Below are 17,805 nucleotides of genomic sequence, written 5' to 3'. Positions count from 1 at the left end.
AATGAACACCAAAATAAAAGGTAAGCCTGGAAACAGCTGTGTTTTCGTTCTTCAAGTCAGCTGCATCAGCAACGCAATAAGCGTAGGGATGCCAACAGACACAAGGCATCCCAATCCCATACATGATCGATCAATAACGCCATATCTAACCGAAAGAGCTAAACATAGCCCCATTCAGAATTATAGTCATGCAAAAAGTTATTTTTAAATGAACAGCGTTATGCCATATTCGTATATCATTTCTAACCGAATAGACTAAACATAGCCTCCTAAATAATTTATTAGTTTTAAATTTGTACTTTAAATTTATTGATTAATTTAGTTAAACTACCGTTAAATGTTTTTAAATCTAATCGTTGAATTTGAATCAATTATTGCAATTAAAAAGCTTGACCCAAAAACGGACTAAGAGAGGGGGACTACATTTGGCCAGGTGATATCCCTTTGGCCAAATAATACCCTGGTGGACTCTTATGGAATTATATCCTAACAATTGGTTGGGGATGAGTTTTTGAGCAAATCAGACTATTTTTCAGCTTTTAAACATTTAGCTCCACTCCATCGGAGATGACCTAACAGTCCATATCTGCGACCAGCAAACAAAATATAGGAAATGAACCGAAGAAAACTTAAAACCACCGGACATTCAACACTTACAATTTGTTCACATAATTTATTTTATTTCAAATATTATGAAGTTCAAGTAAGCCCAGACTTCATAGAGGGCAGAATATTCCACTCACCATAGTTAGTTATACTAAAAAAGCTCAATAAAAAACATCGAGTACCAAATTGGGAAACCATGACACCATTCACCACATTACGACTGACTCGCGACACGACTCCTCACACTGACAGCGCAAATATGTTATATGTATGCATCTACCACATCCCATTTCACATACATGTCCATTATTAGTATCATCCATTCCCATTAACCTGTGCACAACTCAGAGCTCTCCGAAAGCAAGGTCATGTTACATACTATCATCTCCCACCTGATGATTACTGATATCCAACAACAATATACGCTTCAACACTTCAGTAGAGAGCACGCAAGCGAGTAAACCGTTTTTATTCCACCAGCTGCCGGATGCATACATATCCCCCAAAACCAACATATCATCTTATTAACACCTTCTATCCATCCCCAAGTTACCAGACAAGGCAGTTACTTCTTATGAACTCCGCAACACGAAACACGAATCCATCTCTCATCCTCCGAGCTGGAAAGCTTTGGCAAAATCTGCCTTGAACAAAACACAAACACAAAATCAATACCCGAATAAGTAAATGGAAAAAACCAGCTCAACCTTCATAGTTAATGATTGGAAGGTTCATTTAAGAATTAAAAAAATCACATTCATTACTTCTGGACGAGTTAAAGATTTATTTACTTCCAAAAGGCTATAAACCACCATTTCAAGGTTAGTATGGTGAAGCCGCTGATATATGTTCCCCGCGGAGTGCAAGCGAAGTGCAGGGTACCACAATATGAACATTCATCATTTTCTTTGAGAAGATGAGTTAATCAACAACCACCAAGTTAACAACAATTTTAGCCCATATATATCAGTGGTTTGGGAGTGAGGTGCTTAAAAAAAAATGCACCTATGAAAAAAAACTGTGAGAGTTTTAGGCGTTTGGTAAACTAAAAAAAAAAGGCTTATTTTGGAAGCTGCTGTGAGAATAAGCTGAAATCAAAGGAAAAGCTGAAGCATCTATTTGCAGCTTTAGAAAACTGGTTTTTTTTTCAAAGCACACGGAGCTACAGTGCTCCTTTAATGAAAAGACCCACTATCAAACTGCTTTTTTTTCCAAAAGCACTTTTACAAAAAAGTTACCAAACACTCTGCTGATTTATTTCACAACCACTTATTCTCACAGCAGAGCCGCTTATTCTCACAGCAGCTTTTTTTCATAACACAGCAATACCAAACCAGCCCATAGTCTATGGAATGGAAAAGGTTGCCACTATAAGGAGACAAGATGTATTAACGACAATTCATAGACAGAATCTCCTCGCATATTATATAAGCAAGAGATGGGAAATATCTGCACGTATGGGTTTCTTAATTAATATAGGCTTTAGAATGTTAGAGACCGAACTACCTATTTGTATTACACTTTGACCGACACAAACCATAAGATAAAACAGATCAGTTCGGAAAGAAAAGTGATTTATGAACAATAACATTTCACAAACATACCTGTGTAGTTGTAACTGCCAGCAAGAAGCCAAGGTCACCAATGCTCCAACAAAAATTTAACATTGACAAAGCTTCAAAGTTGGAGTTTGTGTTCAGTAGCAAAGGGCGATGCAGACATTCACCAGGATCATCCTCAGGAACCTTAACAACAATAAGGGAACTCTACATGAAGAACAGATAGGCAACAGGTGTAATGCCATCATGAAGAGAAGAACATTATAACCATACTGACTTCACACAAAATGGCGGCCCGTCCAGAGAGACTGTCCTTGATATTGCTCAGGCTGTGGATTCAAGTGCTGATTTCCATTTACAAGTTGTTGCTGTTGCTGCAGCTGCATTTCATGGTGTAGCTTGAGGTCATCAAGCCTCTGGATATCTTGCCAGCTTTTCTGGTTTTCCCCTGGTAGTTGCATGGGTGGACCCTGTTTACCAGGAAAGGGGAAGTTCACTGTTCCACTTAAGCCGTTGCTGTTTGTGAAGCGATGGGGATTGTATTGAGATGAATAACTAACATAATCATTGAGCCCATTTACTTTTGTTGAAGATGGCATCTGATATCCATCCAACCAGCTGTAATCATCCATCACTAGACTCTCACTCATTGAATCTGAACTACAAATTGATTCATTCGCATTTTTGGGAGGAACACGGCTAAAACCGGGTGGTGGACCAAGGTGCCTAACAGGTCGACTTACTGGACTTTTTCGGATACCTGTAGGCAGAGCTGATGATGTCTTTACAGTCAACCCGTCAGCGATTGCTCCATAAGTTGCATCAACTTTATAAGACAAAGGATTTTCTGGAGCTTTTGTGTGGCTGTAAAACATACCACTAGTACTACCATTCACTGGGTGTTGGTATGGAACAGGAACTGCTACAGGCTCAGATTTTAGTGCATGCCCATTCCCCATAAATCCCATACTCTTTAAGCTATTAGCAAGAGACATTTCTTCCTCCATTGCAAGATTCAAGGAATTTGATTGAACTGGTTGCAAATTCAGGGGTACTGTATTGGTAATTGATGCAGGTAGTTGTGAACCAACACCAAAACCAGTATCCACTGAAAACTTGGAACCATGTGACTGGATTGGTTGCAAGTGTTGGGGTATACCATTTGCAAAAGTTACAGGTATTTGTAAATCAGCCCTAAAGGCATTTTGATGGTGTAGATTATCCAAAGCGGCAGAACCATAGGTTACATTAACTGTTTGATCACCTGGAGAAGCATTTTTACCAGGCTCTAGGCCATCATAGGCTCTCCATGCGGTGCTTACTGCATCAGGTCGCTTCTCAGCCACTATTGGTTTAAAGACTATAACTTCATCTTCCTCATCCCCTTCCATGGATAACTCAGGCTTTGGATATGCAGCTCCCAAACTGATTGTGCCCACTACTTGATTTTCTTGCAGATTATCATTTCCATTAGCCATATGTAGATAGGTGGTAGGAACAATATCATTTTGCACTTGAGGCTCAAAACCGATGACAAATTTCTTTAACTTCGAATCAAAATATACTGCTTCCTGGTCAACCTTAACCACATTTGCAAGAGCTTTGCCTGCTGCCAGAATCCTCTTAACACGGGCCCCTTTTTCCTTATGGCCATCACTTCCAAAAGAATGCTTCCTCGAGAAGTCCAATATTGTTTGTGCTGGAATTAGTGGAGTAAATCCTCTCAACTCAAAATCCTCCCACAGAGCAAGACGGTTTTCAGTTTCACCTTCTTCGTATCTGCTCATGTTATTAAAGCAAGTCTCATCTTCATCATCATCTATCGACATTGGCCCAGTAGACGAGAGACTATTGAAGAAGGATATACATACATTCCAGAATTTGGATCTAACAGACGACTGTTTTTCATCTGCATCACTTCCAGCTGCAACATCAGGACAGCATGCCAACCATTCAACAAAAACCAAAATACCTGGTAACAGGAAACTTGAAGAAGGATCACACAACTGCACACATCTCTCTAAGATGTGTCCCATCAACTCAAAAACAGCAGTAAATGCATTCTGCAGCAGGACAGCACGTTGTACAATTTCTGCATATGTCTGACCTTCGCTTTCCTTTTTCACAATATGAACTGTGAATATCAATATGGAGATGAGTCTAACAATAACAAGTCCATTTTCAACAGCATCTGCACCAAAATTCAGCACCTCTTCTCCTCCAGAAGACAGAAGCTCACATAAGCCACTGCTTACCACAGTTAGAACTTCTGCAAATGTCTCCAGGCTACAGAAAAAGAATCATAATAAGGAGGTTAATCTTCCAAACATTTTGTAATGAGAGAGATGCAGGCAGGATATACATATATATATAGAGAGAGATAGAGAGAGAGAGAGAGAGAGAGAGAGAGAGAGAGAGAGAATGCCATTCAGATTGATATACTTCAACAAAACTCCAAACTAATAAACTTCAACAAAAACATACCTAGTACGAGTGAAAAGAATGCCATTCAGACGGACAAAACGGATGCAAAAAGCCTTATAAGTCTCCTGGGTACTGGATGCTCTTTCCTTAACCAGGCTCACTTCAGTACTGTTATCTTTAGATGTGGGTATTGTTTCCCCTTTCCCTCTACCTTTGCCTGCCAACCGTGCAGGCAACTCTTTGACTGCAGAAGCATTAGTATTCCCAGACAGTTGAGAGTAACTCTGACGATTCTACAAAAAAAATAAACAAATAACAGGTTTTAAATATATAGCATGTCAGACAATAGAACAGAAAATCGCGTGTAAAATTTATACTGGGAAAGAATTAGAACTAAAACATAATAACCATTAGTAACCTCCATCATTCTCGGTGCACAAAAATTTAGAACGAATGCTTGATACTTCTAAGTATGGCTTAAACATTTGAAAGAATTATATTGGAGGATCCAGATAAATAAAAATTTATCCGAAATTTCAAGACAAGATCAATACAAATAGTTACAAAATTTAATGAGGTCATGTTAAATACAAAATACCTTCTCAAATGCAACAATCAAGTTATCTCTCGCAGTTGAAAAGGGACAATCCACCGCCAGGCTACGAAAATATCGATAAACAGCCACCAACTCATCCCCCGAATAGGAAGCCAATATAGCAAGCTGAAGCATTTCAGAGCAAACCATCACAATAATGATAAACAGACATCCAGATAAGAATATATATAGAAAAATATATAAAGTAAATACCTGATGATGGGGGTTCCCACTGGATGGCCAGAGAGATGCAGCTTGCATATAGTAACTTGAGGCTGCAGCATACTCACGAGTTTTTGAGTCCCCTTCCCCATACAGTCCTTTGTAGCGTGCAAGGTCACCCAAATATATCAAGCATCTGTGGCATGAAATTAGACCTTTCTTTCCATCCTTGTCTATAACGGTCCGGTTTTCAGAATCTTCAGAGAAATAACCCAGAGGAAGCCCATACTTTGCTCTGATCTTCACTATTAAATCATGATAAAATCCAGTTGCTTCTGAAAGGAATGTTTTAAACTGCAGTCTTATTTTTGTAACCCGATCAGGCCTAATTGGCCCTTTCACACCCTGAGATGTGTTTGAACCTGTAGAAGCCATAGCAGCACTGAAGTGTGCTCGCAATTCCTCAATACGCTTGTAATGTAACTGCCACAAAGCATATTCGATATTGTTCTGCTCAGAAAAAGCATGATCCTCAAGAATTATTGCTTCATAATTCTCACGCATCTGTTGCCAGGCATTGGGATCTGATGGAATTCGTGCTTGGGCAGACCTTCGACGCCTATTCTCCAACTCAAGAATCTGAAAGGTAAAAATATGAATGTAAAATAGCATCAAATATGGAGAAAAATCGACAGAAAAATTCAGATACAACACACACACACAGGTTCCTGCTGTTAGTCTAACAGAACTCACATTTAACATTTTATATCATGCATGTTAGAGTTGCAGTTTAAACATATAGGAAGAAACAGCATAATTTTTCCAAAAAGGGCAAGGGCAAAAGGATATACCTTGTCATACAGGCGTTGGGCACGCTCCCTTGATGAAGGAGCAGACATGTTATCCATCTGTGGAATCATCGTCCATCAAATATGTTTGATTAACTGAGTGTGGCAATAAATCTGCATAAAATTTAAGCTGCATCAGTTGTTGAGAAACAAATCAACCAAATTTTGCTCCTCAACCGAATGAAATCAAGGCCATTGAAAGAGGATGAATAGCATAACATAAATTCCTATTGTTAGACCAACATATTTAGCTCATTGTGGACACCATCCCTTATCGCCAGCAAATGTATCATGATCTACATTTTATTGACAACGTCTCAATTGATATTACAACTAGATATCCACTCAGTTTAACCAAACATACCTTCATGGAATAGACATGCCTTAATATGTCAAAACTAAGTAGCAAGCTTGATTCACCGTCTACACCCCATGAATAATGCCACCAAAAACACTTACGTAAGAATAATAGAAAGCGTCTTTCGTGAATTATTTTTGAAAAACATAGTGATCACATTCACGACAGAATATATATTTATTGTCGAAACCAACTACCTTACAAACCCAATAATAGCACTAACAGTTCCTAAAGCTCCTCTGAAAGACTACCAACCCATTCAACGCATAGTATAACTCATTAAAGACCACAACCGCATTATAACTAGGTTCCTTGTAACCATGAGAAAGGATTCCATGCTCCCATAGAAACTCTTGTTTCTTGTCGGACCGCTAACCCACATCACAAAATCATTCTCGCATTTATTATTCGTATAACCGGGTGTACAGATTTAAGCATCCCAACAACATTCTCAAACAACAGTTAGAAATTTAGGACATGAAACACTAAATCCATACAACCCCCTAATATTCATCAACAACTCAGAAATAAAAAAACCCAACAGTATAAAAATGATGTCTGGTTTCTGGAAAATTTTGGGAGAAAAAGAACACAAACCAAATCCTAGAAGAAAAAAAAAGGTTTCAAAACCAATACCTGCGTATCATACCCCTTCGATTTCGATTTCGATTTCTATTTCCTTATTCCTTTCCTGAATACAGCAAAAATTAAATTTAGAAAGAAAAAAAATTATGAGAGATTTTCCCATAAACAAAGAAAGAACATTCAAACTTTTTATAATATACATGAAAAAATTGAAAATTGGAACGAAGACATCAGATCCGATAAGCAAAACCCCATACCAGACTTACATCAAACAGCTCTAAACTTTTCCACGAAAAAATCTGGGAAATAAATTGAAAAATTCAGAAAAAATAAAAACAATGGAAGATAAACGCACCACTCCACAGCGGATCCACGCAGCGATTCGACGGACTAGAGCATCGGATTGCGATTTAAAAGTCTTCGCGTTTAGGGTTTGGCGAATGAGAGAAATGAGGGAAGAAAGAGCGAGAGAGAGAACGGTGTGGTTTGGTTTCTTTTGGTTTGTGGTTTTTGGGTCCAATGGGATGAGGTTAGAGAAACGAAATTTCTATTTCTTTTTTTCTTTTCTTTTTTTTTCTTTTTCCTTTTTTTAACCAGCTTCGATTTCAGGCGGCGAGCAAAGATACGCCGACGTTTTGGGCCCCGATTGATTATTGATATCTATTGGCCGTCCATTTATTAATTTTTATTCTATTTTTTTTTCATTTTGTCCTTTGTATAGCTTAGTCGGGAAATTAATTGTGACCTGTTTCGGGTGCCATTTTTGGTAATGCCAGAGACACCACATATTTATATGGTGTGATATCCAAACATCATTTTTTACTTCTCACACATTTTTTTTATTTTCGGTCATCGGATCGGATGAATTGAAGAAGATCCACGAACAAAAATTAACAAATGATGTATGAAAAGTAAAATAAAGTGTGGATAGCATATCCATACTTATATCCCATATTAGTGTGTCACTTATGTAATAGTGTAATGTAAAGAGGCTAAATTTTAGAAATTAAAAGATATGAAAGTTGATGATTGGTTTATTAACTAAGGTTTGATAAACTCATTTATATTGGCGACACATCATTCAGTTTGTAAATTTTGTCTCCCTAACATTACCTTATGTAATATATACAATGAACATTATAAACTTGTCTCTTAAAAAAAAGGATATAAAAAACAAAGGAAAACTAATGAAAAGGGCTTGAAAACTTTGAGTTTTAATGATAAGGACAAAATAAAGAGTAAAGTGAATAGTACCAGGATTGACTTTTTAGTGTAAAAATATGATTTTTCATTAAAGTGAACACTACCGGATGCTTTTCGTTAAATTTCCCTATAAACAAATAATATTAATCTATTCTAGAAGTCAACCAAAAAAAAAGAGGGGTCTTCCAATCTTTAGCTTGATGTACACGTTTGGTTAGGATTGAAATGGAGGAGCTTAATGAAGTAAAGCATTTCTCCAACCCGAACCCCTAGGGTTATGCTAGATGATAATGGAAACAACTTCAAATGGAAGTTTTTGCAAGGAACGCATGTAAGTGGGGTTATGTTATATGATAGAGAATGCTTTTTGAAATCCCATTAAGGGAAGTTTTGGGTTTTATTGAAGATATTTTAAACCCAGCAAGCTTGGTTTTCCTGGTGAATTCTTCGACATATTAAGAAAAAAGTTTTACATCACATAATTTTTTCCATATACCTGATATAAATTAAGAAAAAAAAAACATCTTGAAGCTTTAATTGCCAAAAAAAAAAAGTCTTATAGTAGACCAATCAAAAGGAGAAAATTTAAAGTTTTGGACAAGCACTACACCAACTTCAATTTTCGTCAAGCTCCACAATCTCTCTAGTTATGACAATAGACCCTAGAATGGATTTGAACTATTGTACACGAGCAATGTACGGAGTAGCCCATTCTAAACACCATTGTTTACAATATCTTTCCCAATTTGTTGCTATAGGAGGAATTAGATGACCTAGTTTGAAGAACAACTGCATAAAAGTACAACTTAATTAAACTAGACTACAAGAAATTTATAACTTAAACTTAAAGTAAATGCATTCAATCCTTATAAGATCACTTGCAAAAATTTCCAACAATAAATCCTTATATCCATACCTGCACAAAATGATAATTGGTGAATACGACGGCGGTCTCCTTATGTGCTACTAGTGGTATAGGTATTGTTCTAAGAGGTAAAAATGTAAGACATTGTACAGCCGATAAGTGGATAAGTACCACACCATAACATGATGCAATAATATGGTACATGTCAGCCATAGTCATCCACCGATCCATGTTTGCATGAGTTTAAAAATATCTCAATGCATGCTTCAACTCATGGGTCCTATTTTCATACCAATATAGAGTAGCAACTTGAGTAATTCTCTAACTCTTGTAATAAATCTTTTCGCACTTGTACCCATCCATCCTCATTATAACCCAACAATGATGCAATTACTCTAAAACCGCAATGTCCATCAGCTGCCATATTTTTTTACAAGAAATATGTATGACCACAATGTCCATCAGCTGCCACACCTTCTCCTTTGGTCGCCTCCTTTGTTTTGAACTCATTTCAGGATAAAGACCGCCAAGTGTACAACCATCCATCCCAAGTGAATAACTTCCTTGCTCCAATTCCACAATCTCAAACAATGACGGATCACGACAAGTAGATTTATCCGTCTTTTTACTTGGCCTACCTCTAGTCTTGGTTGTCACAAATGGTTCAACAAGTAAAGTAGTTTGTGGTAATACTAACTCCACAAGTTTCATATTAAGGACCATTCTTGCAGTTGCATCAAATTCTATCCAACGACTATGAAACAACTTCATCTCTGCATCATAAATGTACTCTACTGCATTTCTTGTGGGTGTATACTTCATGTTAAGTTTCCTCCAATGAGGATCAATGCTCTCAAGTGGAATAGGTCAACCATCTCTCATATATCTAACAATCTCATGAGCACATAGTAATCCATGAGTGTCTTGTAAAACACAGCCACATGCCTCAGAGTTAATATCGTTCATTTTGGACAACCCGTACTACTTTAGGACCATATATAATGCACTAATTGAGACAAAGCCACGAAGTTCCATGAAATTTGAATGTCTAAAATCATAATGCACCACTATCAAACTTTTCTCAAAATGAGCCTTGATTTCAGTATGTTGCAACCCAAGCAGAGCATGTATACTTTCCCACAATGTCTTAAATGTTCATTTGGCTACTTCCAAGATGTCTTTTTAATTTGGCATGTGAAAACTCAGCCCTGTTAAAGTAACAAGGGTTTAGCAATCTCACTAGAAAATGAAAATAAAGTAACAAGTGATAAATGCTTACTTATTTGAGGTTGTATTCCCAAAGTGCATAAATTTATCGATCCATGCTGCACCAAACCTTTCTTTATATGTATTCAACCAAGTATCTATCACATATTGAAGCATCTCTTGATACACACTAAACTCATTGCATAGTTGTCTTGTTTTCCTTATGAAATCGGCTTCAGTAAGAGATGCAACAATTGTATTCTATTTCTCCAAAAATCTATCGCAATCTTCCTTAGACTTTTATAATTTTTTGAACTTGGCTAGCACATTCTTATTGATGTGCCATCTACATAATAAATGCTTACTTGTTTCCAATATAGGTTAAATGGCCCTCATCAAAGTCATTTCTCTATCTGTCAAAATAACATCAGGCATAACAATACCATCCATGAGTCCTCACAATATACTCAAGGCCCAAATGTAATTATTTTCTCATTCCATAGAAAGATAAACAAAACCAACAAAAAATGTCATATCAGTTGACGTAACTCCAACAATTTGTAACAATGGCATACAATATATATTGGTCTTGTAGGTACAATCCATAATCAAAATATATGGAAATGCATGTAACAATTCCAAACAAGTCTGGTGTGTCCAAAATAGTATTAGTTGTTGGGCAACTCCTATGCCACTCAGTGTATTTATGCTCAAATAACTTACACATCAATTGTTACATTAGGACCTCCCACCTTTCTCCAAAAGCCTCAAACATTGACGTGCATTATAAACTGTCCTCAATGTAAATACATTTCGTTTGTCTCTTCGTTTTAGTGTAGTCAAAATCTCCTTTGGTTGCACCAAACTTTTAGATAGATCAGTTAATAATGAAGTCTCCTTCAACAATAATTTACTAGCAAATGAATGACCCTCCAAATGGTCTGCTGTTGTGTGATTATGCACTCTAATAACAACCATCAATATCTAATCATTATCAGTTGCTAGCTTTTTACCCTTTAATTGAAATGGGCATCCACATTTTTCCATTCCATAATTCCTTCTATCCTCATCTTTTATGTCTTTTTTGAGAATTTGACTTACATATTGTCAATTCCTTTCATAACTCAATGTAAGTTTAGCACTCCTATTATCTTCTCCACCTTGATTGGATCGTAAGATCACAATAACAAAATCATTGACCTTCCCAACTTCTCAAGCCTATTATATTAATTCTTCACAATAATCTACCAACAAATGAATGACCCTCCAAATGGTCTACTGCTGTGTGATTATGCACTCCAATAACTACCATCGATATCCAATCATTATCAGTTGCTAGCTTTTTACCCTTTAATTGAATGGAATCCACATTTTTTTCATTCCAGAATTCCTTCTATCCTCATCCTTTGTTTTTTTTGAGAATTTTACTTACATATTGTCCATTCCTTTCACAACCCAACGTAAGTCTAGGGCTTCTATTATCTTTTCCACCTTGATCGGATCGTTACATCACAATAACAAAACCACTGAGCTTCCCAACTTCTCGAGCCCATTATATTAATTCTTCATGATAATTTACCAGTAAATGAATGACCCTCCAAATGGTCTGCTGATGTGTGATTATGCACTCCAATAACTACCGTCAATATCCAATCATTATCAATTGCTAGCTTTTTACCCTTTAATTGAAACGGGCATCCACATTTTTCCATTCCATAATTCCTTCTATCCTCATCCTTTATGTCTTTTTTGAGAATTCGAATTACATATTGTCCATCATTTCACAACCCAATGTAAGTCTAGGGCTCCCATTATCTTTTCCACCTTGATTGGATCATAACGTCACAATAACAAAACCATTGACCTTCCCAACTTCTTGAGCCCATTATATTAATTCTTCTCTGCTTTTAAAATAACTTCGTACCAAAATTACACATTATGAATAAACATACAAGTGTATAAGTAAATCAATTACTTAGTCAATCCAAATATTACCCTATTTGTGGTAAATTCACTAGTACAGTCCATCATATGTGTAGATGCTAAATTACTACCAGATTCATCCACGTGCCGCAAAGAAAGAAATGTGCAAATATGATTGTACTAGCTTTTGTTTATTTTTTCAAAACAAATTCCAGGAATATGAAAATGTGAAAGTTAGATATAAAATCATATGAAAACATGGAACAACTATGAAAACATGGACCAACTATGAAAACGTGAAGGTTAAATATAAAATCATATGAAAGTTAATTCTAGGAATTCGCATACGAAACATCAAACAAATTGCACCCTAACCTAATGCAAATGAATTCCAGGAAATCCCATATGAAAACGTGAAACAAATTGCACCCTAACCTAATGCAAATTCAAATAAAAATCCACAGAATTATGCTTCAATTGTATGATGGTGACAAATCAAGATGATCCACACATAAAATTATTCTTCTACCTCTTCGACAGAAAAATAATCCTCTAATTCTTTCATATAAACGTCATCTTCTAAGTTCATTCTTTTTGCTTTCTCTGAATGAAAGGAGATGGGAATGATGAGTTAGGGGTTAAGAGAGACAAATCGTCTAAATAAAGCACGAGAGTTATCACACCCAAACTTTTTTTTTTTTATAAAAAAAAAAGGGCAAGGCAAAGAGGGTAACTAAGGTCTTTATTAGTTATTTTACAAATGGACAAATTTGTAATTAAAAAATTCATTAAAAGGTTGGTGGGAAGATAAGACCATGATGTGGGAATAATAACTCTCTTCTAAAATTGGGATATGAATTGCACTATTCATCTTGAATATAAATTAGGGCTTCAATTTTAAATTAATAACTGATGTGCAATTGGGTTGGTTTGAGTTGCTGATTTTGATTATCTACAATTTTGCCACTCTTAAAAAAATCAAAGGGACGAGCGTTGGTCATCGTGAAAAGGGAAGGAAGACCTACACTTTCTCCATTTGCTTTTATCTCAGAATGGGGCATGTGCTAGCTATTCGCTCTCCTCTCATCTCTTACTCTTCCTCTTTCTCTCCTTCTATATTGATAAAAAACATAATCTTTTATCTTCCTCTGCTCGTCCTTTCTTTCCACTCCTCATATTTCTCCCGCCGTCGTCACCACCCTCCTATCATCCGATCGGGTCTCAGGTGACCCTGCTCAATGGCTCCAACTATGCTTAGACCTTGATAGTCTCAAAGCCCTCATTCACGGTAGAAACATCAATCTGGTGGTCATCGTCGTGTACTCAAATCTCAACGATCAGAAGCTCCAGGACTCCAAATTTGTAATGTGATTTTAATTGGGTTTTTGAAAAGATTATAGTTAAGAATGAAATACTAGGTAAAAGGCACACCATTATATCCTCTCGTTGGAAGGAGGCCTATACTGCATTACTAGTGATAATAATATTAATGGGAGCAAATAGCTTCGCGAAGAGATTGATGAACAAAAACTTAAGCACGTAAGTTTAGCTAACGATAGACTGATCAATCTTGAAGCTTCTAAACCATTGCCTACTTGTGAGCCTTGTCTCATAGTTTAGATGGCTTGAATTCCATTTGATAGAGCTAACCAATGAGCTAGTAAGATTTGCGAGCTAATCCATGGGATGTAAGCAACCCCATAAAGACTGTTGCAAGAAGTGATTGTAGCTACTGTTGAAAATGTGCCCTAAAGCCAATTATAAGATAACACTTGAAGAACATTTGACATATTAAACTAATCTAGTTTTTTGTAAAGGCAAAGATTATTTTTTAAAGTCGTCTCATTAAACGTTATACGCTTAAAATGATAAGTCAAAGGAATATGTAATTAAGAGAATATGATCTAAATAAGTTAGATTCATGTTAATACACATATCCTAAACGTTCATAATCATAGGATTGCGAGTTGGGCATTGACAATTGAAGAAAAATATTTGGAAAACTAAGTTCATTAAGCAACATAATACATGCAACAATTAAATGGTGGAAGCGTGTTTCCATGCATTTTAAAACAAAACTTAAACCATGAAATTCAAAGCCTAGTAATTATGGTGAACCAAGACTCAACTAAAAAACAAAGTGAGTTAAGAAACATTTATACCTTTGATGAATCCTCTTTGTATGAGCAAAGGCTAATCACCCAAGAGAAAGGGCCTTCATTCCTTGCTTATTTTCTCCATGGATTTCTTGGAGGACGATGGAAGAATGGATTCTCCAAGCTCCTAAGTAAGGGAACCTCTAAGTTTCACACCAAGGTGGTAAATGAATAAGAGATGAGTGACTATAGGAGAGAAATATGCTAGTGTCTTTCTACTATAAGGCAGGCCTCCAAAGGGAAGAAGAGAGAGTGGTGGAGCTCTCTTTTAGCCTCATGAAAACATTAATTTGGACTATAACTTTCCTTTTATAGCCACTCACATTTAAGTGGCATGAATCTAATTAAGCTAAACTCTCCTCTATGGTGGGCCACTAGGTGTTAGTGGGTCTTTGCCCTTTTGTGATTTAAGTTGTCAACTTAAGTCATTAGCTTGACTATTCAAACCCCATTGGGCCCCGAGACCCAAAACTAACTCAAGGTCTAAAACGAACTTATTCGTTTGATTAATTAACATGTTAATTAATCCTAGCCATAAACAATTAAACCATTTAATTGTCCTTACTCAACTTTGTTGTTTCTAATCTCTATCTTACACGGTGTACAATTCATTAGGTTCTAATTAGCAAGGGAGTGAGCGATTAGAACTCTTTTAATCGATCGTGAATTGAAACTTACTTTCAATTCTCCCTTTAGTGACTACACATCTTCAGAGCCTCCACAAGCTATGAGTGACACCTAGCAGTATGTCATGACTACCCAAGCTAAACAAAAGAGGTGGAGAACCTAGGGCTGGGTTCGGTTTTAAACGGTTCGGTTTTTTGCCGAAACTGAAACCAAACCGAAATTTCGGTTCGGTTCAATTTTTTTTCGGTTTTGGTTTTTTTTAGTTCAGTTTTGACTTGGTTCGGTTTTTACCATGATTTTTTTTTGTTGGTAAATCTGGATATTGGTACTGATCAAACCATTATCTTCATCTACAAATCACAACAACAATTATATTCATTTAGGGTTTGTAGGATTTGTGGGCTACTATTGATGCAGCAGAATACGAAGAGGGAAAAGCTAATTTTTTTTTTTTCAGAGCATGAATCTTTTATCCAACACAATAAAAATAAAATAAAAAAACTTGGATTGAATCAAATGGAAAGAACACAAACACAGATACATAATCTGCATCCCCACGCATGATCTGCAACCCACACTTTCTTTGCTTTCTGCCCGTCTATTGAATCTAAAACCAATACATAATATGCAGCACACATGTCTATGCATCTCCACCCATTTTTATCTCCATAACTGAAAATCCCAAAGAATTTCCCAATGACCCTCACAAAGCAATAACCCAAAATTTTTATCTTCATACACTAACAACAAATCAATAACCCAAAATCCCAATAAAAACAAATCAATTTTTATCTTCATACATTAACAACAAATCAATAACCCAAAATCTAGAAAACCCTAAGTTACTCTTCCTAAATCCCTAAAATTGAATACCTTTTGATTGAGAGAGAAGAGGGGATGCCACAGGGTCAGCATGCTTGCAGCCATAAGGATGGGTGCTGGAGCCAGAGGGAAGACTGAGAGAGAAGAGGGGATGAGAGAGAGAAGAGGGAGAAATTGGAGGCATGGACATGGAGGGTCTCACAAATATGAAGCTTGGAATAGAAAAGGAGGATGCGGGTTATGGAGAAGAATGGAGAAATGGACATGGAGGAAGCTGGAGGTAGGGAACGAAGAGAGAGATGAGGGGAATGAAAATAGAATAAGTGTGGCTGTGCTAGGGAAAGGTGTGTTGAGCTAGGGTTTTGTTGATTTGGTCATAAACATTGAAAAAAATTTCCAAAATCCAGGAGGCATGAGGTGGATTCGAACCCATGCGCTCCACCAGCTTGGAAAGTTTCACTGAAACTAACTTCACAACAGGTTCTGTTTTGTCATAATTGTATGACTAAACTATTTATAAACATTGAAAAAAATAATTAAATATATATATATATATCGGTTCGGTTCGGTTTTCAAACCTCAAAAACCAAAACTGAACTGGCCAGATTCGGTTCGCTTCGGTTTGAGAGTTTTGGTTCGATTTTTTTTGTCTTGGTTCGGTTTGGTTTTCGGTTTTTTGAACCCACCCCTAGGAGAACTTATTCAATTGGGATTACAAATGCAATACGGTTTTTCTCTAATACAATACTCTTGATCACATTGTTTGGTTTGATAGTTTATTCATGTCTACTATCCAATGTGATTCTCTTACTTATATGATTACCTTGAATGTGATTTGAAACAACTTCCTAAATCTCATTCATACTCTTGCTAAAGATTCTTAATCATATAAAAAAGTATTATCCCTACAGTTTAAAGGTTAGAGATCCCTTGTTGCGCATTCACCTGTCTTCATAGTTAAGTAGCTTAACACCAACTATGCCGTAGACACCTTCTGATGGAGTGCCTTTGACACAGTCAAAGGTCAAGGACCTAACCACAAGACAACTATGATGCCTTAGGCCAAAAGACTACTTTGCATTAACTCAACCATGAGCTCTCATGTGACATGAAAGGAAAACTCCTCGTTGATTGCGTTCAGTTGACTCATTCTCTATTAAGCACCTACATACTTGTCTTGGTGTCAGTCACAACAATGAATCGATACCAGTTAGTCTCCTGGAGAGAAGACATATCATGTATTAATCTTAATGGATCGTCAATGTTAAATTGGCAATCATATGATCAGGAACGTTTATGATATGTGTAAGAAAGAGAATGGTTTCATGAATCTAACTTCTTTAGATCACATTCTCCTAATTACATACTCCTTGGACTTATTGTTTAAGTCTATAACATTTATATGAGACGGTTTTAAAGAATAATCTTTGCCCCTATATTAAACTAGTTTAGTTTAACATGTGAAACATCTGTAAAGTATCATCATATGATTGGGTTTATGGCACATTTCCAACAATAATCTAGATAGATCAGTACATGTTATGTCTTCTATCCTAAGAGAGTCAAGTCATTGGTGTGAATAACACCAAGATAAGTATGTAAGTACTCAATAATGAGTGAGTCCATGGAACATGATCGACAAGGAATTCTTGCAACCTAGACTTGGCAATTTCTTGTAGGACCCATTAACCTGACATTTAATGACACGAAAATAACAGGTTTCAAGTCTACACGTTAACTAATCAGGTCACCTGTTAAGAACCTATTAATAACGGGTAACCCATTTCAACCCGTTAAGAAAAAAGTTAATTTGGTAAATTTTAACTACTAAAACAATCTTACTACAATAGCAATATGATTTAATCT

The 17,805-nt window shown here is 36.4% G+C and overlaps 1 protein-coding gene across 7 annotated transcripts; it reads right to left on the bottom strand.

The window, feature by feature from the left end:
• Positions 1 to 659: 659 nt before the first annotated feature.
• Positions 660 to 7,688, bottom strand: LOC103427093 (nonsense-mediated mRNA decay factor SMG7-like). 7 transcript variants are annotated; one of them, XR_011579338.1, is made up of 9 exons: positions 7,493 to 7,655; positions 7,189 to 7,243; positions 6,559 to 6,617; positions 6,198 to 6,308; positions 5,398 to 5,985; positions 5,188 to 5,310; positions 4,650 to 4,882; positions 2,211 to 4,451; positions 660 to 1,250 (listed from the first exon to the last, which is right to left on the bottom strand). XR_011579338.1 is itself a non-coding variant. In XM_070819140.1 (8 exons), exons 3-7 carry the CDS (start codon positions 6,264 to 6,266, stop codon positions 2,444 to 2,446), a joined length of 3,021 nt encoding a protein of 1,006 aa, XP_070675241.1. In that variant the 5' UTR covers positions 6,267 to 6,308; positions 7,189 to 7,243; positions 7,493 to 7,655; the 3' UTR covers positions 2,211 to 2,352; positions 2,426 to 2,443. The 7 variants fall into 7 exon arrangements, 1 of the variants encoding a protein (XP_070675241.1); XR_011579334.1 differs by having other exon boundaries at positions 660 to 1,246; XR_011579337.1 differs by lacking the exon at positions 6,559 to 6,617 and having other exon boundaries at positions 660 to 1,246; positions 7,493 to 7,688.
• Between the last annotated feature and the right edge of the window lie 10,117 nt (positions 7,689 to 17,805).

This window comes from Malus domestica, chromosome 03, assembly GCF_042453785.1.
Source record: "Malus domestica chromosome 03, GDT2T_hap1".
NCBI classification, from domain to species: Eukaryota; Viridiplantae; Streptophyta; class Magnoliopsida; order Rosales; family Rosaceae; genus Malus; species Malus domestica.
Note: the sequence above shows the minus strand (reverse complement) of the source record. Positions and strands in the feature narration are given on the sequence as shown.

What these genes read in the sequence shown, in the direction of transcription:
- LOC103427093 (XM_070819140.1), bottom strand. Translation starts at nt 6,266, where the DNA reads ATGATTCCACAGATGGATAACATGTCTGCTCCTTCATCAAGGGAGCGT. An exon ending in CCCAACGCCTGTATGACAAG is followed by an intron (nt 5,986 to 6,197) that starts GTATATCCTTTT and finishes TTTACCTTTCAG; the next exon opens with ATTCTTGAGTTGGAGAATAG. An exon ending in GTGGGAACCCCCATCATCAG is followed by an intron (nt 5,311 to 5,397) that starts GTATTTACTTTA and finishes GAAATGCTTCAG; the next exon opens with CTTGCTATATTGGCTTCCTA.